Raw genomic sequence first — 26,541 nt, forward strand, 5'->3', positions numbered from 1 at the left:
CTAGCCTACTCATTATGGGACACTAGGGGGCAATTTAGCATGGCTGTTCCACATACCTGCACATCTTTGGACTGTGGGAGGAAACTGGTGTACCCGGTGGAAATCCACGCAGATATGGGGAGAACGTGCAAACTCCGCAGACAGTCACCCAAGGCTGGCATTAAACCCAGCTCCCTGCTGCTGACAGGCAGCAATGCTATCCACTGAGACACTATGCCACCCACAGGAACAGCAAAGCATGTCTTGCTGGAGATGCACTCATGTGGAAATTGTATGATATGAATGTCACTTGCTTGAATACGATGTAAGTCTTGCTGTATGCAGGATTACTTCAGTATCTGAGGATTTGCAAATGGTACTGTGTATTGTGCATTTGTCAGCAAATATCCCTACTTTGTGACTTTGTGATGGAAAGGAAGGTCAATGATGAAGCAGCTGAAGATGGTTCAGTCCATGACAATACGCTGAAGAATTCATGGAACAATAACCTGAATTTGAGATGATGAATTTGACAACCACAAGCATTTTCATTTGTGCTAAGTATGCCTCCAATCTGCAAAGAGTTCTCCCCTAAATCCCATCAACTTCAGATGTGCTAACACTTCTTGAAACCACACTCAAGCAAACGCTGCCTTGATATCAAGATCAGTCACTTACAACTTACTTTGAGTTCAGCTCTTTCATCTATATTTGGACAAAGTATGTAATGAGGCTAAGAACTGAGTATCCTGTTATGAACATGTGGGTGTACTTTGAGAGAGTTAAAAGCAGAACTATCAGACACAGTACCAAGTGTTCTCAATAAGGTAACAATGTAACACTTGGTTAAACAATTCGATTAGGTCATTGCCTGGAGACAAAAACTGTTATGACACGGGGTAAACTCTCCTGTTTAATTTAAAGCCAGCAACACAGAAAAGATTTATCCTGTGTAGTAATCTATAAAAATTCGAATGGCCAAGAACTAAGTAAAAAAATAAATTTCTTAAAGTATAACAGAGAATAACTAACTAACAACTATATACAAGTCCTTACTCTCACCTATCTTTTACCTTCTCTTCCATAATACTAATGCAATAAAACTCCCCATTAAGATGTACAAAACACTTAGCTCAGGCAGCTTTCGGTTCTTCTATTTGGACCTTCCTGTGTCTTCTTTTCTTCTCAGGGATTTCTGCGTCACAGGTTACTAAACGAAAAGGTACCTTTTGAGAGAGCTATTTTTCAGGCAGTCTTTTACCAGCTGAGGCTTGGCAATTCTCCTATCAACTATTCGATTTTCTCCAGGCTTATACCCCCCAAAGCACTGGATTGTGTCATTGGCTTTTAAGATTGTCAATATACTAAATTCAATCTGGATTGGAGTTTGGCATTTTTCAGAGTATAATTTAAACTGATTGGCCGAATTTGAATTTTTATTGTCTCCAGGCAACGAGCTAATTGAGTTGTTTGACAGAGTGTTACATTGTTACCTTATTGAGAACACTTGGTGCTGCGTCTGAGAGTAAAAAGCAGCAGAACTACCAAAATACACCCACATCTTCATAACAAACCCAGCAGACTCCAAATTCAGCAGCAAATTTAATCCTGAAAAATTGATAGCACTCTTGATGACTCCTTCCATCACCTTGCCGATGATCAAGAGTAGATGGGCCAGTATTTGGCTGGTTTGGACTTGTCCTATTTTTTGTAGATAGGACATTCCTCAGGAATTTTCAACATTGTTGAGTAGATGTCAATACTGCAGCTTAGGGAATAGCTCGGTGAGGAGCATGATTAGTGCTGGATTGTAAGCCATCAATAATATCAGTGGAAAGTTTTCACAGCTCACAGACTTTGCAATATCAATGTCTTCAACTATCTGCTGACATTACAATCACGTTCATTGAACACGGGCATATACAATGCTGAGAACCAGGGAGAAGGCAGATACAGACCATCCATTCAGCACTTTTAACTGAAAGTAATCGTAATTACTTCAGTCTCATCTTCTGCATTGACATGGCTTCCCAAATACTTGCCACAGGCCCACTTTAGTAACAATGTCCTTCAGCACCCAACCAACTCAGTCAGTAGTGATGTTGCCATGCCGCTCTGTGTTGATCAGTTAAATGTGCTTTCACCAACTTTGATACTTCTTCCAAATGGTGCTCAATATGGAGGATTACTAATTATCAACATAAATGTTATTTTATAAATATTTAAGAATAACTTGAAAAGTATTGAATGATCCACTCCTCAAACTTTCCAAAAAAGTTTAACCAAACATGGAGAGAAAGCATGCTGAAAGATCAGGGTGCTGTCTTCGATGTATTTTATACAAGATTCGTTCTAAGTTTGCATTATTTCTTGTTTCGGTTCCCTGTTTTGGACCTTATTAAGGCACAAATGTATTTAACTGACTGGCCTGATGAACCTGCATTTAAAATTTACCCAATAAAGCCTATTTTGTACAGGTTCATGAGAAGTTCCAAAGTAGCACTCAACTTTGGGGATTGTAAAATGAATGGAAATGAATTAGGAGCCCATTCTATATCTCTCCTAAATTTTAGTTCCATTCAAGACAAGCAATCTGCAACATTGATACATGACCACCAGTGACCATACATGTCAAGTTAGTGCTCAATTTATCAGTCTCAGACCTACTCTGCACATTGGGATATTCTTATACTGAAAAGCAAAGTGACTTGCAACAATGTAATGCAGTAAAACAACCCTGAGAAAGGATCATGTACTACTTCATTACTTGCCATTAAGTTTAAGATCATTGAGAGATGTGAAGCCCTTAAAATATGGAAATCTTCAACTTTTGAACCACAGCTTGTGTGGCAATGTAGTGATGCAAGTGCAGAGACTTGACAAGAGAAGACAAGGTTTACACAGAATACGGTGTATATTAATTGTGCTTTGAAATTTTAGAAGCACATCTTCCCACAACACACTTTCTCTGTAAGGTTAATGACATTGGTCAGGCAGTATCACCTTCTAAATCCCTGTTGACTGCTATTTATTATGGACCAGCTCAGTGGCTGATTTAGACAAATCTCCAAAGATGTAAACACTAGTTAGGTTGGCACATCAGTACAATACTCCTGGAGTGCTGCACACTTCAATGTATTTTTAGTTGGAAACTTTAAACCATGAGTTTGTCTGCTGTCTGTGGCACTATTTAAAGAAGAGCTGAGGAATTCTCCTAAGGCAATTGGTGTCCTTAACTAAGACCTAAAACATACAGTGTGACAACCTAGTTCATTGATGTCTTTTCCTGTCTGCATTTTGCTTGCGGCACATCCAACCTAATTTCTATCAAATTGATTAATTCTATACAGATTGAGAAAGGGCATGTTCCTTGTCTAATCTTGTCAACAACTAGAGACTTATGACTCAGAGTATCAATTAAATATCATCCTCTGTTTCAGTTTCTTTTACATCTTACACACGGGTGTTGGATCTACAGTTATGACTTTTTTCATGTCTCTTTTGTCACTCTTGACTGTTGTTTCTGCAAGTCCCTACTGCTCCACGAACCTCCATGTGTCTTTGTTTTCCTTTTGCTCGATTTTTGTTCATCTGCTGTTGATCCGTGATTACTTCATTTACACTTGATGACTAACTGCTTACTAATTATACATTTGCAAGACTATGACTTTCAATGCATGCTTAAAATAATGTTTTGTTCAACAATAAATTTTGAGTTATTCAATCACTGCAAGTCATAGAGATGTGAAGTTATTCCTTTTAAAATCATGTGCCTGTTTTTTGGTTCATGATATTTATCAATCTTCAATCACAATATAGGAATCATATAGGACTTATTACATAAACAGCCCATAAATGTTTCTTATCCTACACTATTTAGTCAGATACTAACAGCAGAACTCTGGACACTTACTTACAATATTCCATGCTTCAGCTGTTACTTGACATCACATGGAGAGAACGGAGTTGGCTGAAGACTAACACCTGGGATATTGGGAATCTCAGGAGGGAGTAGAAATAAATCATCCATCGACATTTCTGGCTGCAAATGATTCAGCCTCATCTTTGTACTGATGTGTTATCTCTTTTACCATTGATATGGAGATGTTTCTGAAGTTCCACTTCCAGTTGTTTATTTAAAAATCCAAACCATTCACAACTCAATGAGGCAGAATTCATTAAAATTCTTTGTTGAGGAAGACATGGCTTCATTATTCATCAAAATCTAATACCTCACATTCAGTTGTTTAGAAAACACACTTACTTTTTAGCTAAGTAGTTTGCTGTCTTTTTGTATCTTGCACAGTCTCATGCAGCACTATGTCTCAAGCTGACAGCATCTGCTAAATGTGATGCTGTTCTTTTAACTTCTGAGTGTAGATCATTGAAGCAAATATTGCACGAGGCACCAATTGCTGTGAAACATCAATTCCCATCTCTCACTTGTCTAAGGAACTCTTATTTACTCTTCTCTCTCTGTGTTTTGTCAATTGCGTTGCTTGCCCTCCAAGTTCACATGACTTGACCTCAGTCGTAAGTCTTGTTCTTTTCACTAGCCTTGACCAAGGTAGAATAAAGGCCATCCTTTCTAAAACAGGGTCTACAAAGACCAGGCTTCCCTAAATCCTGACTAACACCAAGTTCTGTTCACCTGAGTACCCACATGGGGTCTCAGTTCAAATTCCTCCATGCCTCTAACCTCTTGCAGTCCTACAAAACCTCTGAGAAACATGCGTTCTAATTTTGCTCTCTTCAGTATCCTGATTTCCCGAAAATTAAGTGTTAAAATCTTTGGAAGTCATGATACAACAGCATCCGTATTTTAAAACTGAATGAATTAGAATCACAAACTACTTTCTAAAAAGAATCATTTGATGAGTTTTAAAAAAATGGCATTCTTTCAGCCTTTGCTACCAGGAATCAGTTGTGTAGAATCATAGAATGACACAGGAAGAGGTCATTCAGTCCATTTTTCTTGTACTGATTCTTTTGTAAAGTTATCCAATTACTTTCCTTCCTATATCTTTTTCATGTAGCCCTTCAACTGTTCTTTTACTGAGCAATTGTTCTTTTCTGAATGTTCTCATACTGTGCTGCAGTCAAGCACAGAGATCTCAATTTGAGCAGATATTTTATCGAGTCACATCCTGGTTCTTCAGTTTTCACTTTAAATCTCTGTCATTGAGGTTTTATTGCATGGAAAGCAGTTCTTTGGCCCACTGTGACATATCAATCATCAAAAAATCATGCATTCTAATCGAATTTGGCCTTGTATGCTCGGGCATTTCAAGTACTCATCTAAGTTGTTCTTAAATACCTTTAGGGTTCCCAACTCTACCATGTTGTCAGGCAGTGTGCAGATACCCACAACCCTCTGGATGAAAGCTGTTTTCCTCAAATACCTTGAAATAGCACTTCTTAGTTAGGTGACCCCTCTACTAAGGGGTCCCTATCTATGCTCCTCAGAACAGTGTACACCTCAGTTTGATAGCTGGTTAGCCTTCTCTAAGGAAAATAATCCCTGTGTATCTAGATGCTCTTCATGGCAGAATCGTTCCAGCCTAGGCAAGATCCTGGTGAATCACTTTTGCACGGTCTCTAGTGCAACCACACTCTTCCTTTGGTGGGGTGACTACTGCTGCACACCGCATTCCAGTTGTGGCCTAACCAATATTATACACATCACCTTGCTATCACATTCAATGCCCCAATTAATATGAGCAAGGAATTATTAACTGAATTCAAAGAACCCCTACATGGACAACATTAGCCTAAGCCTCTTGATTACTAATTTCGGGGCATTATCATTACAACACCATTTCTTCAAAGGACATTAAAATAAATGGTCTTTTGTGACCATCAGGCTTTTTATTCCAGATTTTTATTGTGTGGTGGGATTCAAACCCAAGTTCCTGGAAAAGTACCTTGATCTCTGGATTGCAGCGACAATATCACTATGCCACTGCCTCTTCCTGCTAAGTTTGTCCTCTGAATATTAACGTTTCTTTCACTGGAAACAATATCTCATTTATTTTAATCAAAACCTCTTCCATTCACACCAGAGAAGTACCAGACAATAACCATCCCTAACAAGAATGGATATAAGCACTTTCTCTTGACATTCAATAACATCATCATTGTTGAATTCTCCACTGGCAACATCCTGGGGTTACCACTGACCAAAAACTGAACTGGACCAGCCATAAAAATATTGTGGTCGCAAGAACAGGTTGGAGACTAGCAATTCTGTAGAGAATAACTGTCTCCCCAGAGCCCATCAACCATCTTGAACATACAAGTCAGGAATACTCTTCCCTTGCCTGAATGAACGCAGTTCCAACATTACTCAAGGACAACACTCTCTCCAGGACAAAAGTCGGCTTGATTTTGCATTCCAACTAGCACCTTCAAAATTCACTACTTTTACCACTGACACACAGTGGTACAGTATGTACTAAATACAAAATGATCTGCAGCAACTCACACAGGCTCCTGTGAGAGCACCTTTCAAACCTGTGACCTTTACCACCTGTAGGGATAAAGGAACATAGGCAATCGAACACCTTGCCACGCACCAGCTCGAGTTGGAATTATATCATTGTTTTTTGCTCATCACAGGGACAAATCCTTGGAATGCCCTTCTAAGCAGAGAATGCAACTACAGCGCAAGAATTGCAGCAGTTCACAGCGTCAGTTCACCAAACCCTTCCCCAAGACAATTAGGGATAGCTAATAAATGCTGGACTAGACTGCGACACCCACATCCCATAATGAATTTTAAAAACATGATTTGAAAGACTTTTACCAAATCTCTATTAATTTCTCTGCTCCATCAAGAACTTCCATGTTTTACTAACCCATCAACATAACTACAGTCCCTTATCCTCCGTTCTATTTTAGTAAATTTCTTCTATACCATCTGAAGGGCTATGACAACTTTCTAATTGGCACTGCACAGAATTAGCCACAATAATTGAGCTGAGGCTGGACCACTATTCTATAAAGGTAAATGTCCACGCACCCCACAACAATCCTCCCTCCCTTCCTGGCACCCTCCCCTGCCACCGCAGGAATTGCAAAATCTGCGCCCACACCTCCTCCCTCACCTCCATCCAAGGCCCCAAAGGAGCCTTCCATATCCAAAGTTTTACCTGCACGTCCACCAATATCATTTATTGTATCCATTGCTCCCGATGCGGTCTCCTCTACATTGGGGAGACTGGACGCCTCCTACCACAGCGCTTTAGGGAACACCTCCGGGACACCCGCACCAATTAACCCCACCGCCCTATGGCCCAATATTTCAACTCCTCCTCCCACTCTGCTGAGGACATGCAGCACCTGGGCCTCCTCCACCAATCGATGCCTCGAGGAAGAACGCCTCACCTTCCGCCTCGGAACATTTCAACCCTAAGGCATCAATGTGGACTTCACCAGTTTCCTCATTTCCCCTTCCCTCACCTCACCCCAGTTCCAACCTTCCAGCTCAGCACCGTCCCCATGACCTGTCCTTCCTTCCCTACTTCCTTTCCAGCCATCCACTCCACCCTCCTCTCTGACCTATCAGTTTCATCCCCACCCCCATTCATCCACTGTACTCTTTGCTACCTTCCCCCACCCTCCTCTCTGACCTATCACCTCCATCCTCACTCACCTATTGTACTCAATGCTACTTTCTCCCCACTCCCACCCATTTATCTCTCCACTCTGCAGGCATCCTGCCTCTATTCCTGATGAAGAGCTTTTGCCTGAAACGTCGATTTTCCTGCTCCTCGGATGCTGCCTAACCTTCAGTGCTTTTCCAGCACCACTCTAATCTAGACTCTGGTTCCAGCATCTGCAGTCCTTGTTTTTACCACTATTCTATAAAGGCTTAACACAAGCTCTTTGCATATATGTCCTATGCTTTTAATAATCTCTCAGCTTGTTGAATTGCCAGCAATATGCGAGAAATTAACTATTCATTACAACTTTTGTTTCTTGCTTTAATCTTTATCACGTTAGCAATCTTGAATTTTTAAGGCCTTTAATATAGTAACAAATCTAATTTGTTTACTATTTACTACAATTATTTTCATAAGTTTTTTTGCTATTTGAATGAGAATATCAAAATAGTACTTGATAATACAGCATTTAATTGACTTCAAAACATTTATGAAATAACAGCAGAGTACTCAAATACTTTAACTTGATCCGATTAGCGCACATCGATATCACTTTCAAAATATTTCTGCCTCTCCATTTGATACTTTAACTAAGCACACCAACACTTCTACATGCACATTCCTGCTTATTTGACCACTATGTAATTATTGCCACCAGTTTTCAAACCAAAGAAATTTCAACAGATTCACTGAATTACACAATGAAGTTGTTTCACCGCATCGATCCCTTGATGATTTAAACAGTGCATCCATAATATGATAGGGGCTTTCTTGTTAGTTTTCTCCGTAGCATAATTCAATGAATTTGTTGAAATTTCTTTCACAGTATTAAAATAAATTATCCTGTTAGCCCACAACTTTTGTTGCCCATTGTGGTAAACCTGAAGAATGTAAAAACTACTAACTTCAAAATTTGATTAACTGGTCACTATTGCCATATACTTTTACATAATTTATGAGCAAATTGAATATTTTACATGCACAAACCTGGAAGCTCTTCATAAATGTCGTCATCTATTGGCACTTGGTCGAAATTATCATCTTTAATTTCTGGATCTATATCATCATACATTTCTTCATCATCTTCTGGGATCATTGCAGATCCTCTGTCTTTCAAAAACAATAAGTGAAATGTTAGGATATGGAGAATGTGGTATAATGTTGGAACAGATAAATCTATTTAAGTGATTCCTCTATATATCCCGATCAACAGCATGAAAGTAACAATACTATAAATCTTTAACATTCCACTCAATGAGAATGTTAATGCCATGATTTGGAGCGTGGAGGAGGTGGAGCGTGGAGGAGGTGGAGCAAACTTACACATCAATTATGTGAGAAACATTGACCAAGGAGAACTCTAAGTTACTATATATTGTGGGATCTTTACTCTGTTTGAATCTTCAAGATAAGTTGATGTGAGCTCAGCTGAACAACTTGCCCAAAAGTGTGCTCAAAACCATGCAGCATTCTCTTGGTTACTGCACTGAAATTTCAACCTGTTATGATCTCTGTAAATATTGTTAACATTTACAGCAATGAACCGATTTGAGGCACTACTAACTTAAAATATTTAGTGCAGGCATATAGGCTATACTATGGTATTACAATGAGAGTGGCATGATTGATCCTCCGCAATAAGGGTTCGGATGAACAAATGCCAGTGGTAGTTGCACTACACCTGTTTGCATGTAGAATGGGAGTCAGTTTTTGAAGGTATATCAGGAAGAGTTCCTCTGGCATGGGCCCAATTTGTAAAGAATAGGGCGATACCTGTTACTTGATAAGGAGCAATTGAGCAATGGGATATGAAGGGCTTTCCCATTTGAAAGTGAACATTTTAGTCTATACGCGCAATGTATTTTAATAACACACAACTCCACCCTACAGGTTCACAACTGATGAGGATTCAAATCATTATAAAAATGGGTCTAAGAGTGGAAGTTTTGTTGCAGTGGTGAGTTTTCCGATGCCAGATCTGGAAATCACTGGAGCCTCTTGCTAAGAGAATGGTTGGATGTGCACAATTACATAGCAGCCAGTTAATTAGATTTAGAGATACATTAGAGTTGGCTATTTGCTGAATAAGAAAGCAGGAAATTAACAACTTTGCCATCAGCTCATAGGGTTAAAGTCCACAAATGGCATCCAAACAACCATCCAATCCGTAAGCGAGCAGCATTTTTGAGGATTATGCAACCCCCTATAAATATTGAGAAATGTCTCTCAGTAAACAATATATGGTCCCATTCAGCTATGTTCAGCAAAATCTCCTTGCAGTTTCTCCTCCAGGTCTTCCGGAAAAGGAGAGAGATACTGTTGCCCAGTGACAGACATTAAGAGATCTTCCTGCTTTGCAAAGCCAGCATATGGTCAGAGATTACCATGGGGTAGCAGCTGTGGGATGTACATGTGAAACTAGGTCAAGAGCGGAAAAAGAATGAGTTATATCCAGGTCTCTACCAGGTTAAATTGCAAAGTGAGTTTTCAGAAAAGTGGCTCTCATAAGGGTATGAAGCAACGTGCATGTGCTAGTGGAGAGTCAGCATATATATAATGGTCCAACTGGATTGCCCTAACTATTTCATAATTCTAATTATACAAAGTTCCACGAAATTTGCACGACCAAACTCCTTTATAGTTTTAAAGACCTTTGGCAAACCAGCTATCCATTTCCCTCTGAGAATTGAGTTCCAGCTTTTCAGTCACACTGTTCCGAATGCTTCTATGTTCATTTTACAATAAGATGACCAGAACTATGTGCAGAGTATTCTCATGAGATCTAGCCATTGAAAGGATTTTAAAAAAATACTTTACATAACTTCCCCCTTTTCAACTCTCCATTCTTTTTCCAGAAATGAGCCCTAATGCTTTACTTGGAACTGTTAACCTATATTGCTGCTCTTAACTATTTTTGCACTTGTACCTCTAGAATGCCTGCATTTATAAACTCAAAACTGGAGAACTTCGATCATATTGATCAGTTGTGACATCACTTAGCTTTAATGCATTCCTGCTTCTGCTGTTTGGTGCACAGAGTTTTGGATTGCAACTTCACCCGGTTGGCACCGCAGTTTTAGATATGCCAAGTGCTGTCTGGCATGCTCTATTGAACCAGCACTGATTTGATTGCTTGATGTTAATGGTCAAGTGAAGCATAAACCAGGCCATGAGGTTACAGGTTGTGGTTGAGTACAATCTTCTGCTGCTGACATCTTTGGACTAGTAACATATTTGGAGCTACCATTGACCAGAAACACCACCTAAACACAGTGGCTATAAGAGTAGGTCAGAGGTTAGGAAAACTATGTCCAGTAACTCTCATCCTGACTCCCCAAAACCTGACCACCTTCTATGAGACTGTGATGAAATATTTCCCACACTCAAGGCTGGAAATCATCCTGATTTATTGGCACCACATCACAAGCATTAGTCCCTTCACTAACACCTCTCAGTAGTACCAGTGTATACAAAATAGATAAAATGCATTGCAGAATTTCACCATAGATCTTCAGAAAGCATCTTCCAAATCCATGAACACTTCCATCTAGAAGGACAAGAACAGCAGAACACCACTACCTGCAAACTCCTCTCTAAGCCACTCACCATCCTGGCTTGGGAATATAGCACTCCTTCTTTACCGACACTGGGTCAAAATCCTGGTAGTCCTTCCCTATGGACATTGTAGATCCAAATACAGCATGTGGACTGAATGTTTCAAGAAAGCAATTCACCACTACCTTCCCAAGTCAAGCCGCTGTGGTAATACAGCATACAGCATATTCCCACAATAGCAATGAGATACGACCAGTCTTTTGTTTATGAGATATTGATCAAGGAATAAAATACTGGACACAGAAGATAACTTCTCTCTTCTTCAAAATTGTGATATGGCATCTTTCACAGTTTCACAGCTTCAGTTTGATTTCTCATTCAAAAAATGGAACTTTCAACAATAGGCATCTCTCAGTACCAAGCTGGTGTTTGAGCTCCTTATTTATGGCAAAATAAATAACAGACAGATAGATAATGATATGGGTATTTGAAACCTACCTCTGAAACGGCAGAGTAAAGCTCACAACTATATTCAATAGGAATTTGGGATGGCCTAGAAGTGCCAACATTTTCTGTGACACTTAACTTGAGAATGAGTAAAAAAAATTGCACCAGTGATATTCAAGTGACCAAACAGGCTGCATGAGAGTAAAATAGGGTGTTGGATGGGCCTGGGAGAGAATTCTTCAGGATACTTCGAAGATGGCTAAACACTGTCCAAGCATAATGGAGTGGACAGTGGAGGTGGTGGTCCAGGGTGGGGGGGCAAGTGGTGTTTATGTATTGAGTGAGATAGAGAGTGTGTGTGAAGGAGATGAGTAAATGAATGAGGGAGGTTAATGAGTAGGAAAGTGAAGATAGCGAGAGGGGGATAAGTGAGTGAAAGACATTAGAGACAGGAATAGGACTAAGGTTGTGATGGCAGATGTAAGCATTGAAGATTACAGTCAGGGCCAGCAATGAATTCAAGACAGGAAGTACTGCAAGTACACATAGGGATTGGTAAATAAGTTGATGATATTTGGGGAATAGAGCACTATCAGGTTATACAGTACAATATAGTGAAAAATATTTTTAATTCATTTATTAATAGCAATGATTAACAATCTTCACTCCAAGAATTATTCTTGACTTCTCTTTTACAACTTTTATAACAGACAGAGCGAATTTCTTCAATAATCTTTCTTCCTCTGCTTAAGGATGCTTTCCACTCAACAACCTAAATTTTCAAATTTTAGTATTGATTACTAAATGGATTGTTGTGTCAAAATGCCTATAAACTTACACCAATAATTTCCATTTAATATAGGGCCTTTAATGTAGGAAAGCATTCTAGGGTATGTTACACATGCAAACTAAAACAATAAGTAGTTTGGAGTTAAAACAGAAGATTTTAAGAGAAGTCACCAAAATGCATAATAGATAGCCTTAAGGCAAATCTTAAAGAAGAAATGTTTTGAGAGAATTCCAAAGGCAAGAGCTCATATGGCAGAAGACATGGCCACAAGGATGATGGCAAGGGGCGTGAGGAAGGTACAACAGACCAAAGATGTTCTTAAAATTGACAAACTGTAGAAGCGGAGAGATTTTGGAGGGCCAAGATAATGGAGGGATTTTGAGCAAGGACAAGAATTCTAATCCCGAGGGTCCTGCCTAAAACATCAACTTTCCTGCTCCTTGGATGCTGCTGGTTATGCAGAAAAACTGAGTAATGTTGTTAAGAGGATAGCAGGGTTCAATATTTGTTGAAATAAAAACAAAGTACTAAAGAAACTCAGCAGATAGGAGACTTCGGCAGCAAGGGAAACAGAGTTAATGTTTCAAGTTCAATATGACTCTTCATTTCCAGCATTTGCACTATTTTTCTATTATTTAAATCTTGCTTGATATGATCCAGCTGGAATAGTAAGAAGTGGCCAAAACAATTATTAATCATGTGTATTATAGTCTGCACCAAACTTAAACATGTGAAGGTAGGAGCTGTACTGGGAAATGACAAGTTTGAGAGAGAGTCAAAAAAGTGTTATAAGTACAAGAATCTCAAAGGCACTGGTGATAATTGAGCAGAGTGCAAAAGGTGTAAAAGTACTTTGACAAAAGGTTGCTCAATAGTCAGCACTGCTGCCTCACTGTGCCAGGGACCCAGGTTCAATTTCAGCCTCAAGCAACTATCTGTTTGGAGTTTGCACATTCTCCCATTGCCTGCGTTGGTTTCCTTTAAGTGTTCCAGTTTCCTCCCACAGTCCAAAGATAGGCAGGTTAGGTGGATTGGCCATGCTAAATTGACCCATAGTTTTCAAGGATGTGCAGACTGTGTGAATTAGCCACGGGGAATGCAGCGTTATAGGGAGGTGGACTGCTCTTTGAAGGGTTGATGTGGACTCCATGGGCAGAATGGCCTGCTTTCACACTGTAGAGATTCTACGATGCTATGAATACGAGCAGCTAGATAGCCTGAAATTTGATATACCAGTCTAAATTACTTAAACTGTGGGGTTGGAGAGGGTAGCTTCTCCAAACTTGGAGTGCAGGTTTATTTGTTTGTTGAAAGTGGAATCTGACCTAGATAGCATAGTGAAGGCAGGGTTTAATATGCTTTCCTTTATTGTTCAGAGCACTGAGCATAGGAGTTAGGAGGCTATGTTGCGGCTGTATGGGACATAGGTTTGGCCACTGTTGGAATAGTGTGTGCAATTCTGGTCTCCCTCAGAGAGAAAGGACGTTGTGAAACTTGAAAGGGTTCAGAAAAGATTCACAAGAATATTGCCAGGGTTAGAGGGCTTCAGCGATAGGGAGAGGCTGTTTTCTCTAGAGCACCAGAGGTTGTGGGCTGACCTTTGAGGTTTATAAAATCATGAGGGACTTGGATAGAGAAATAGACAAGGGCTTTTCCCTGGATTGGGGGAGTCCAAAACAAGAGAGCATAGGTTTAGGGTTAGAGGGGAAGGAACCAAAGGGGCAAATTGCTAATGCAGAGGGTGGTGCATGTATGGAATGAGCTGCCAGAGGAAGTGGTGGAGACGAGTACAATTACAACATTTAAAAGGCATCTGGATGAATTCATGAAGAGGAACGGTTTAGAAGGATATAGGCCAAGTTCTGGCAAATGGAACTAAATTAATTTAGGATATCTGGTTGGTATGGATGAGTTGGACCAAAGGGTCTATTTCAGTGCTGTACATCTCTTTGACAAATACACAAGCTGATATCAGAAGGGAAAATAGGGATAGTGAGGAATAACCAGATAAATAGAGACAGCCTTCAAAGTCAAGTGGTGGATAAATGTTTGAATGTTCATTTGGAGGTCAAATTTAAGGGAGACTGATGGACTCAGATGATTTGAAGTGGAATTTGAAATCAACAAAAACAAATGTTGAAATTGGAGGATGAAAGAAGCTGGATATCCAAGTGAAAATTTTAGGGTGATGTTTGAGTGGGGAATGGAGAATATAGATTTTTAAAATGGCTAGAAGAGGAGTGAAACAAGGCAAAATGCTGCTAGAGGAGTAGGAACAAATATGAGACCTACATAACATTATAGCCATATGCATAGGACAGATGGTGGATGCATGGATGTGCACGCAGTAAAGCAATTAGAGCAACGTTGACAATATTGTAAAGCCACATTTTAGCAAAGTTCATTCTGTGAACAAAAGGGTTTCAAGTCTTGAATGTTCAGGCCTATTTCGTTAAAAAATGAAGAGAGCAGTGCTGATTGCTTACTTGCATGCAGGTGCAGATTTGCTTTGCAAGTTAGTGCTAACTCACTTAAAGGGTCCAGCGAAGTTGAGCATTTGCCACAGGTGACTACCAATAATTCCATTATCCAGCAGAAGTAAAACAACATTAATCAGATATAGGCAGAAAATGACAGACTAACACTGCCAATCTTTTAGTTCTATATCTGTTTTAACTCTTACCTTTTAATACAAATTGAAGCTGCTCAACCCATTCTTCTGCCTCATTTGAAGAAGCTGCAGCAAACTGAAAAATGTAAAATAAACGATAAAATGACAGAAATATATGCTGTCAGAAATTAGTGCTTATCTTCAGTAGCTTTTTTTTCTTTGAAGGATGTTTATAATTGTGTTCAAGTTAATTTAGACAAATTTAAGTAACTAAAGCAGAGGATGACAGTCTAGATTCCTTGCAGCAGCTAGCAACTATGTGAATACTGTTCTTCTTGATTAATGTCAAATGCAAAGCCGATGAGCAAAATTTACCCGTGACAATTAAGAGACATCAGTGTCTTTTTTTCTCTTTAAACTGCTATTTTCAGACCCTCCAAAAAAACTTCATTTGTCAGAATTAGAATCAGCAACTTAACTTGACGACTTAATAAACTAGCTTTCAACAGAAGCAAAAACTTACTACACCAGCAGTATCATTAAAAATTGATTGAAAGATTCCATTAAATGCCTTGTCAACACTGGATGTCACTTTCAGACACTGTAAAGGTTTTAGTACTTGTCTTGCCAAAAAATGCCAAAATTAATTAACAAGAATAATTTTGTTGAAAGAATTCTATCCTTTTTGCTGCATCTTTTGAAACAACTGATTACTATTAGAAAATGGTTACAAAGAGTATGAAGAGTACTATTCAAACTTGTCTTTACTGTTTACAGATGAGAGAACATTGGCCCAACTTCTGCAGAGGTAACGACAACAATTATCCACTAAACAACGTGTTGTACTTTTACGCTGCCTTTGACACATTTACAGCTTCTCAAGGTGCTTCACAGAGGTGCAACAAAAACTGAGCCATCCAAAAAACACTAGTGCAAATGAAAGGTTTAAATGCGCAAGTGAGTTGGAGAGGCAAAGAGGTGTGGAGAGATTTCCAGAGTATAGGGCCGAAGAAGCTAAAATCATAGCCAACAACAGTGAAGCAATAACATTGGGGATTGTTAATTTACCAGAAGTGTAGATACATCAGAAATTTGTGGGAGTAAAGAAGATTGTATGGATAAGGATGCCAAGGTCATACAGAGTTTGAAAACAAGGATACAAATTTTAAAATCAAGACATGGCTTGAGAAGGAGTTAAGGTAATTGAGCAAGCATAAGTTGCTATGAGTGAACAGGACATGTTGTGAATTAGGCCATTCAGAGCATAGTTTGCTAGATCTCAAGTTCCAAGGAAAAACTTTGGAGCAAATCAGGTGTACTTCAGAATAGCTAAAGCTGGAGACAACACAGACATGGAGGAGGGCAACATCTGGAGTCTGCACATGCACAGAATAATGCAAAAATCCAGACGTTACTGCCAATGTTTCCATGCTTCATCAGATGATGCATTACTGAAGCATCTCATCTCTGTTTACGGAGACATCAATGCAGTTCTAGATATCACTGTTATGCCTCTTCTTCCTCACTCACGGGAAGCATGGGCAAAGTTGACACAAGTAATCATCAAAGACTAGAACTGAACCCTGATGCTGTAAGGGAGCAGTGCTAACCACTGTGCCACCATGACACCCATAACACTATCAACACTTAGAAAACATAGATGCAAACAGGCTACAGCATTTCATAAAGAATTGTAGTGGGTGTAATACAATTTTCACTCACTTTTTAAATTCTACTCATCTCCAAACCATGGTTCACAGGCAAAGTGCAATTCAGAGAAGCTTACAAAATGTGACCAGCTCATTGCAAATTGCAGCAGCTCTGAAATTCCTACATCCAGAATGGCATTGGAAACCTCTAAACAGTGGCCTGCCTTCCAGTGCATAGCTAGAGATAAAAATCAGGGCAGTGTTTCTAGATATGCACTGGTCACCATTGTGTGCACACAGCCTCATACTTGAGAAGCAGGAGTCCTGGCTTCTGGAATAGTAGCCTAGTAATATTAACCTATTGCTACATTCTGACAAGCTATTACAGGGAGACTATGGGGTTGAGGGAGGGAGGTGTTTTGGGGGGGGGGGGGGGGGGGGGAATGGTGCCTTTTGTGGGGAGGGGGATAAGAGGGGGTGGAGAAGGGGTATAAATGTTATGGCTGGTTACAGGTGAGCCAGAATCAAATTTATGATTTCTCAAATGCAATTTTTGTAAAATTTAACAGGTTCAGCAAGTTAATGTGGCCACCACCCAAAATTGGACATTCTAAATCTGACCCGCAGCCAGTGTAATTGGGGATGACGAGAAAAATTGGCCAAACTAAATTAAACAGCAGCCAGGAGCTATCAGCTACAGAGACCAAGGTCAAAGAGGTCACAAAGATTCAGGGGAACCAGTTACAACAGCCGGAGGGTCATGTATTTGAAAAGTATTGATTAGATGGTTGAACATCTTGACTTCCTACCATTGCCTGACAACATACATTTTATACCTCCCCAGCATGGCAACAGTGAAGGGTTTGGAATGACCCCATTGGATGCTTGAACCCTGCTCATGTCCCCATTGAGCAAGGCCAAGAATATCCTGGAAGGTCCTGGCCAAGAGGAAATAAAACACAGGAAGCTAGCCCCTCAGCGAACACTCGCAGTGAGACTTGTAGTGGAAGACTGTGCAGCAAAACAATCTTGTAATCTATATTGATTCATAGCTCAATAATCTGCATGTACACCCTATAAACTGAATTAAAGAGATTTTGAAATCAGATGAAGAATCTGTTATCAAGGGGGTTATGAAACTTTAATGCATTCACAGCATGTAGTATATGCAAATTATATAAGTATTAAAGAGTTGTAACTCATTGGTAGTCAGGACTGTTGCTATTAGGCCTCTCGAGATAGGCTGCAATTAAATAGGGAGAACAAATTTAAGAAAGACAATGAGGGGAAATGTGGCAGAAGAGAAATTCAATAATTACAGAATTAGGAAACACTTGAGGCAATGGACAGAGACTGAAGTATTGCTTGGGGCATGGTCCAAACAAAACTGACTTAGCAAGGTCAACTAAAAGTTTGATTCTATATTGCTTACTCCTCTTCCCCATCTTCCTCTGGAGATAGTGACCTTCACTCTAATGCAATATAATAGATGCCAGTATCATTTCCGTAGATTGCAACCTTGCTATGGTGAAAAAGCTCAAGTGTTCAGTTGTTCCCAAGAGTGATGCCATTATGAGTTCTCAACTCCTGGTTGAGTCCCCTACGAAGCTAAGGTCAGAGGGGAGGAACCAGATGAAGTGCAATCCAAAACAAGTCCTTAACAGAGTCAAGTGGAAGATTTTTATGAAATCTCAATGGCTGATATGGCAGATGAAGGCTGCAGCAGTAGGGAGATTCCCAGTCATTAAAACTTCCTTGTCACTAGAATACAACAGCAATCCCACGTTAAAAGATGTCCCACGCAAGCATCCACTTTGAGCAATTCAATACGCCACAAACACACAGCACAAACCTTGCAGCGATACAAGAGGTGACAGGGACAGGATTGAGAGATCTTGATATCCCTAGGTTGGATCAGCAGAATTTGACTCTGTTGTTTCGTTCTTGGAATAGGAACAGAAGAGCACTTTGACAGCTTTCTTCATGACTGAGTAGCCCTCTTCAGGATCTATTCTGCTCACCCAGACTGGGAAAGGGGCTAGAAGGATTTAGATTAGATTAGATTACTTACAGTGTGGAAACAGACCCTTTGGCCCAACATGGTCAGTCCCATCACAGCTAGATGAAAGACTATATCCAGAAGGCCCATGTACCTGCAGTCTGAAAACCAACAGGAAACTCAATCTTTGAACATGGAATGTACAAACCCACATGGGTAATGAGCAAAACTATCTTACAGAAAGAATAACACCCCTTATTGCCCATGGACTCTTGCAACTTCAACATTGATATCAATGCCCTGAAGGAGACTTGAAGAGCAGGCAAAGGGCTGAGAGAGAATCAAACAAATTAACCCAGAATACATGGAATTAGATTCACAATCAAGAACAAACACAACAGCTGTGTTTCGGAGCTCCCTGCTGGCATCATTGATCGCCTCTTGACTCTTCGTCTTGCCAAGAACCAGCAGTAAATGATCATCAGTGCCTGTGCTCCAATCCTTAACATTAGTAATGAGTTCAAAGGAGGTTTCCACTTCACCTTGTTCACTATACTCACCAACATCCATAAGATAGATAAAATTATCCTCTCCTTGGAGACTTCAATGGTAGGGTTAGAAAGGACTCCCAACTTTCAATAGGGACCATCGGAAAGGATATAAATTGTATTACAACTCCAATGGAATTTTCCTACTCACCAAATGTGCAGAACACCAGCTGATCATCACCAATATACTGTTTTGCCATAAAAACAAGTTCAAGACTTCTTGAAGGCATCCACACCAATGCACTGACAGATGATCAACTTGCTATGGTGTGATCCAGAGACCAAAGGGTTGTCCTCATTACCAAAGCAATGATCAATGTAGACAACTGCTGGATAGACCACTGGCTCATCTGCTCCGCAATAGCCATCAGAAGTAGTTGAAGGCAAAGAATTAATTCAGAAAAAAGCTCAACATTGAGTAGCCTTAAGAGCCGAGCAGGCTAGTGAACATTTAACAATATCTTCACCAAAATCTCCAAAGAGTTCATTTTAATGGAGTGCAGGAAGACTGCCATTATCTCATGCCAGGAAGAAAACATAGACTATAAGGCTAGGAAATACCAAGCCTAGTTTGACAATAACCACACCATGTAAAACCTCGGGAGGAAAGCTTTCCATGCCTGAGACAAACAGGAGAACTCATCAATTAGCAAAGACAAAGTTATAAAAGGACAGCAAACCTTAGCAGGACTTATACACAATGGTCATATCCTAGGGAGTGTTCTTGAACAAAGAGACCTTGGAGTTCAGGTTCAGGTTCATAGCTCCTTGAAAGTGGAGTTGAAGGTAGACAGGACAGTGAAGGCGGCGTTTGGTATGCTTTCCTTTATTGGTCAGAATATTGAGTACAGGAGTTATGAGGTCATGTTGCGGCTGTACAGGACACTGGTTAGGCCACTGTTGAAATATTGTGTGCAATTCTGGTCTCCTTCCTATCGGAAAGGTGTCATGAAATTTGAAAGGGTTCAGAAAAGATTTACAAGGATGTTGCCAGGTTGGAGTATCTGAGCTACAGGGAGAGGCTGAACAGGCTGGGGCTGTTTTCCTTGGAGGGTCAGAGGCTGAGGGGTGACCTTATAGAGGTTTACAAAATTATGAGGGGCATGGGTAGGATAAATAGACAAAGTCTTTTCCCTGGGGTCAGGGAGTCCAGAACTACAGGGCATAGATTTAAGGTGAGAGGGGAAAGATATAAAAGAGACCTAAGGGGCAACTTTTTCACGCAGAGGGTAGTATATGTATGGAATGAGCTACCAGAAGATGTGGTGGAGGATGGTACAATTGCAACATTTAAGAGGCATTTGGATGTGTATATGAATAGGAAGGGTTTAGAGGGATATGGGCCAGGTGCTGGCAGGTGGGACTAGATTGAGTTGGGATACCTGGTCAGCATGGACAGGTTGGACCGAAGGGTCTGTTTCCATGCTGTACATCTCTATGACTCGCTAAGTCAAAAACCAATGCTGGCTTCAGAAAGTGAAGTAGTTGCAACTCTTTGCTGACAACCATGACACCTGGGGTTTTGAGTGTCATCAAGGCAACATGTGGACACAAAACTTTCGTATAAAACCCTGGTTAAAAGGAGTGGCAAAACGGCTCAGTGGTAAGCACTGCTGCCTCTCAGCACCAGGGATCCTAAGTCAATTCCAACTTTGGATGACTGTCTGCATGGAGTTTGTACAATCCCCCGTGTCTGCGTGGGTTTCCTCCGGGTGCTCCGGTTTCCTCCCACAATCCAAAAGATATGCCGGTCAGGTGAATTGACCGTGCTGCAATTGCCTATAGGTGTTCAGGGATCTGTAAGTTAGGTGCATAACTCAGGGGTCAATATTGGATAATAGGGTAGGGGAATGGGTCAGGGTGGGTTACTCTTCAGTGTGGACTTGTTTGGCTGAGGGGTCTGTTTCCAAACTGTAAAAAAAAACAATTTTAAAACTGGTGCAGAATAAGGATGGCATCCTTTAGGAGGCAGAGAAAACATAAGCCTCTGCTGGACAGAGCACTTCAAACAATTTCTAAATTGTGATACAATCATTATCAAGGACATGTGTCAGAAGCTTGAATCCGCTATTAGACACATGAAGACTGGAAAAGTCGCTGTAGCCGACAGCTTTCCAATAGAGATTTTCAAATTTGGACGAGCAGAGCTTGCCCATTTATCTCTATCAACTGTGCCTGAAAACTTAGGACAAAGAAGAAATCCCTTCTGATATCAGGGCTGCTGCCAGCACCACCACCTTCAAAGAAAGGAGGGAGCATTGACTGTAGGAACTACTGCTGAATCTTCCTATTCTCTATTGCAGAAAAAATTCAATCACCTTGCTGGGTGCCTTCACCCGGTCTGAGGAAATCCTCCTGAAATCCAATTGGATCCCAACCAAGCTGTGGAGTTATGGACATGATTTACACTGCACAGAAATTCCAAGAGAAATAACAGGAACAACACCAACCAAACTGTGTTGTCGTCATTGATCTGACCAAGGCTTTTGACTCAATCAATTGGGAACTGCTGCGAAAGAACCAGCAAAAGGCTGGCTTTCCAATTAAATTCATCAACATCCTCCACTCCTTCCACAAGATGTTAGTGATGGTCCTCAGCGATAGTAATATAACAGAAGCCTTTGAAGTTAAGCAGCAATGTATCATCACTCCTACCCTCTTCTCAATCTTCATGGCCACCATTTTTTAATCTTGTTGAGAACATGCTTTTCAGAGGTGTGGGAATTGTCTACAGAATGGACAGCAAACTTTTCAACTTCAACCAGTTGAAATTCAAGAAGAAATTGACAGACCTCACTTATGAAACTTCGATATGCAGATGACAACATCATCTCTGCACTCTGTGAAGAAAATCTTCAAGCTTCACTTTACACCCTAATGGAACTGGTCTTATCCCTTCATTAAATCAATGGACAATGCTCCCAAGCATAGACCATTTAACTCACATCGATGCAGAGATTGAACATTGCATTCAATCTCTGAATGCCACCTTCAGACGCTGAAGGATGACAGACTCCAATGACTGTCTCATTTATACAGATACAGTCATCTTTGCGTCTAATTCAGTCATCTTTTCAACTCTTCCAGATGGCTCCAAAATTTGAATTATATATAGATGCTACCTCAGGGCCCTTGAAAAGTACGTAAAATAGTGTTTGAGACAGATTCTCTGCTTCAGATGGGAGGGCAGGAAAACAAATACCAGTGGTCTTGAAGCAACAACAATAGGCCTTGATCATCCAAAACCAAGTCCACTGGGCAAGCCACATACTTAGGATGCTTCAGTTCAGACAGCCAAAGAAAATCTCTTTGCTCAGCTCAAGGAAGGCATTCTAACAAGAGGAGGGCAAATAAAGCGTTTTAAAGACTTCCTGAAGGTTTTCCTCAAGAAGTGCAATCTAGGTATCAATGCATGGGAGATCCTCATTCAGAACAAAACGACTCAGAGGAAGCTCCTGTGCGAAGAGACACAATTCAGGAGAACACCTGTCTGCAAGGGGAAGGATGAAAAAGGAACTGGAGAAATGAATGTCAGTAATCTCAAGGTTAAGGACCAATTCAGTCTCCCAGAAACGCCTGCCAAATGCAGAGTCGGAGATGTGATTCCAGGATCAGGCTCATAAGCCTGACAAGGACCCATAAGAAGTCACGATACAAAGTCTTTTCAGTGGTCAGACTTGATAGTGAGTGATTGCCGACGCTGACTTACTGATATACTGATTAGTTGATCTACACAAGACTAGATTGTTCGTGCCAATAAGTTGTATGCACACAGGAGAGAGAAGTGGTCACTATGCCAAACCAGATCTCAGTTGAATGTGTACACATTCAACATGAGAAAGAAAGGAGCATGGATGCTACAATTTTTCTTTTCCCTCTTCATAGTCTATGCAAATGGGCATTAATTCAATTGAACCTTTAACATCCCTAGTTATTTACGTAACATTTGTACCATACAAATGCCAAGCATAGAATGTCTCTTGTTGGAGATAGTCAAACTATTGCCCTTGACGTTCAATGAACTATTAATATACTGGGGGATATCATTCAGTAGAAGCTCAACTGGACTCATCATTTAAACACAATAAAGTTCCTGAGGTGCAGTGGTAATGTCCCCTACTTCTGAACCAGGAGGCCTGGGCTCAAGTACCACCTACTCCAGAGGTGTGTAAAACCATCTTTAAACAGATTGGTTAGAAAATATGCATAAATACAGTGGCTACAAGAGCAAGCCAGAAGCTAGGAATACTGTGGCAAGTAACTCACCTACAGACTCCCAAAAGTCTATCCACCATCAACAAGGCACAAGTCAGGACTGAGATGGAATACTCCCCACCTCCCTGGATGGGTGCAGCTCCAACAAATGCAAGAGGCTTGACATCATCCAGGACAAAACAGCCCACTTTATTACACAAACATTCATTAGTAGCAATATGGGCTATCTACAAGATGCACTGCAGAAATCCAGGTAGCACCTTCCAAACTCATGAACACTTCCACCTTGAAAGACAAAGGCAGTAGGTACATGGGAAAGGCACCACCTGCAAGTTGCCCTGCAAGAACTTTACCAACAGCACACTGACTGCAACGATTCAAGACATCAGATCACCACCACTTCTCAAGAGCAACTGAGAACTGGCTATAAATGCCTGCCAGCCAGCGATGCCCACACCCTACGAATGAATAACAAAAATTCAACAGACCAGAAGCCACAGGACAAATTTATTTCTTTTATTATGATCTACTAAAGCAAGGTACTTTGATGCTGAAATGTCTTACATTTTTCAGTTTACAAGGAAAAATAGTTAAAAAGTGAAAATTAGTTGACATTCAGATGCTTTACCTGTCAAAATTTCTCAAAATCTAGCAGTCTGTGCAATCCTGACATAATCTCTATTTGGAACTGAATTTTACTTTGTGCAGATTGTTACAATCTGTCACTGAAGAGAATGCATAAAAGTAGATAAACTTCCGGGACCTGATCAGGTGTACCCTAGAACTTTGTGGGAAGCTCGGGAAGCGATTGCTGGGCCTCCCTTGCTGAGATATTTGTATCATCGACAGTCACAGAAGAGATGCCGGAAGACTGGAAGTTGGCTGACGTGGTGCCACTATTTAAGAAACATCGGTGGTGGGCAAGTTGTTGGAGGGAATCCTGAGGGAGAGGATTTACATGCATTCGGAAAGGCAAGGACTGATTAGGGATCGTCAGCATTGCTTTGTATGTGGGAAATCATATCTCACGAACTTGATTGAGTTTTGTGAAGAAGTAACAAAGGATTGATGAGAGCAGAGTAGTGGACGTAATCTACATGGACTTCAAGTAAGGCTTCGCCAAGGTTCCTCATGGGAGACTGGTTGGCAAGGTTGGATCTTAAATAATACAGGAAGAGGCAGCACGGTGGCACAGTGGTTAGCACTGCTGCCTCACAGCGCCAGGGACCTGGGTTCAATTCCCGCCTCAGGCGACTGACTGTGTGGAGTTTGCACGTTCTCCCCGTGTCTGCGTGGGTTTCCTCCGGGTGCTCCGGTTTCCTCCCACAGTCCAAAGATGTGCGGGTCAGGTGAATTGGCCATGCTAAATTGCCCGTAGTGTTAGGTAAGGGGTATATGTGGGTTGTCGCTTCGGCGGGTCGGTGTGGACTTGTTGGGCCGAAGGGCCTGTTTCCACACTGTAAGTAATCTAATCTAAAAAAACTAGCCAATCGGATATAGAACTGGCTCAATGGTAGAAGAGAGAGGGTGGTGGTGAGGGTTGTTTTTCAGATTGGAGGCCTGTGACCAGTGGAGTGCCACAAGGATCGGTGCTGGGTCCTCTACTTTTTGTCATTTACATAAATGATTTGGATGCGAGCATACGAGGTACAGTCAGTAAGTTTGCAGCTGACACCAAAATTGGAGGTGTACTGGACAGTGAAGGAGGTTACCTCAGATTACAACAGGATCTGGACCAGATGGGCCAATGGGCTGAGGAGTGGCAGATGGAGTTTAATTTAGATAAATGCGATGTGCTGCAGTTTGGAAAAGCAAATCAGAGCAGGGCTTATGCACTTAATGGTAAGGTCCTGGGGAGTGTTGCTGAAAAAGAGACCTTGGAGTGCAGGTTCATAGTTCCTCGAAAGTAGAGTCGCAGGTAGATAGGATAGTGAAGGAAGCGTTTGGTATGCTTTCCCTTATTGGCCTCAGCATGGAGTATAGGAGTTGGGAGAAAGTAAGGACTGCAGGTGCTAGTGATTAAAGTCGAGAGTGTGGTGCTGGAAAAGCACAGTTGGTCAGGCAGTATCCGAGGAGCAGGAGAATTGATGTTTTGGGCAAAAGACCTTCAGCAGGCATAAATGAGTTGGGAGGTCATGTTGCGGCTGTACAAGACATTGTTTAGGCTATTGTTAGAACATTGCATGAAATTCTAGTCTCCTTCCTATCGGAAGGATGTTGTGAAACTTGAAAGGGTTCAGAAAAGATTTATAAGGATGTTACCAGGATTAGAGGATTTGAGCTATAGGGAGAGGTTGAATAGGCTGGGGCTGTTTTGCCTGGAGCATCGGAGGATGAGGGGTGACCTTATAGAGGTTTATAAAATCATGAGGGGCATGGATAGGTCTTTTCCCTGGGGTGGAGTCGTCCAGAACTAGAGGGTATAGGTTAGAGTGAGGGGGAAAGATATAAAAGGCACCTAAGGGTCAACTCTTTCACACAGAGGGTGATGCGTGAGTGGAATGAGCTGCCAGAGGAAGCGGTGGTAGCTGGTATAACTACTGCATTTAAAAGGCATCTGGATGGGTATATGAATTGGAAGGGTTTAGAGGGATATGGGCCAAGTGCTGGCAAATGGGACCAGATTAGGCTTGGTTATCTGGTCGCCATGGACAAGTTGGACTGAAGGATCTGTTTCCGTGCTGGACAACTCTATGACTCTAAGTGATACAAATTCTATTAAATCAAATGAAAATACACAAACCTGATACAGTCGTTTATTAGGAGCAGAGAGTTCAAAACAGCAATCCTTCTTTGCATCTTTTCTAATGGTAGTTGTCAGCTGGACTGTGTAGCCATCTATGACAAAATCACCTTTTTGCTGTTTATCTGCAAACACATTATAAAACAAAGATTTCATATATTTTATCTATATGAATGGATCTCAACAATTGGTGTTAAAAATAACAGCAATGAGCCACAACATCAGACTAATATGTTCAAAGCATTACTTAGATTTAGGAGACAATGATAAGGTAAATCTTTAGTGCCCATCACTAATTGCCCTCAGGGTATGGAGAGTCAATGTCATGAGTCATTTTACAG

General features: G+C 40.9%; 1 protein-coding gene across 2 annotated transcripts in view; it reads right to left on the minus strand.

Annotated features, from left to right (window-relative positions):
- The window catches only part of skap2 (src kinase associated phosphoprotein 2), a 264,520-nt gene that overhangs the window by 72,937 nt on the left and 165,042 nt on the right, over positions 1-26,541 (minus strand). For both annotated transcript variants that reach the window (XM_060825348.1, XM_060825347.1), the window contains exons 7-9: positions 26,201-26,325; positions 15,119-15,182; positions 8,631-8,753 (exon numbers count right to left, since the gene is read on the minus strand). In XM_060825348.1, coding sequence (XP_060681331.1) covers positions 8,631-8,753; positions 15,119-15,182; positions 26,201-26,325 — 312 coding nt within the window. The remainder of the gene's footprint in view (positions 1-8,630; positions 8,754-15,118; positions 15,183-26,200; positions 26,326-26,541) is intronic.

The sequence above is a fragment of the Hemiscyllium ocellatum genome, chromosome 5, assembly GCF_020745735.1.
Source record: "Hemiscyllium ocellatum isolate sHemOce1 chromosome 5, sHemOce1.pat.X.cur, whole genome shotgun sequence".
In the NCBI taxonomy this organism is placed as follows: Eukaryota; Metazoa; Chordata; class Chondrichthyes; order Orectolobiformes; family Hemiscylliidae; genus Hemiscyllium; species Hemiscyllium ocellatum.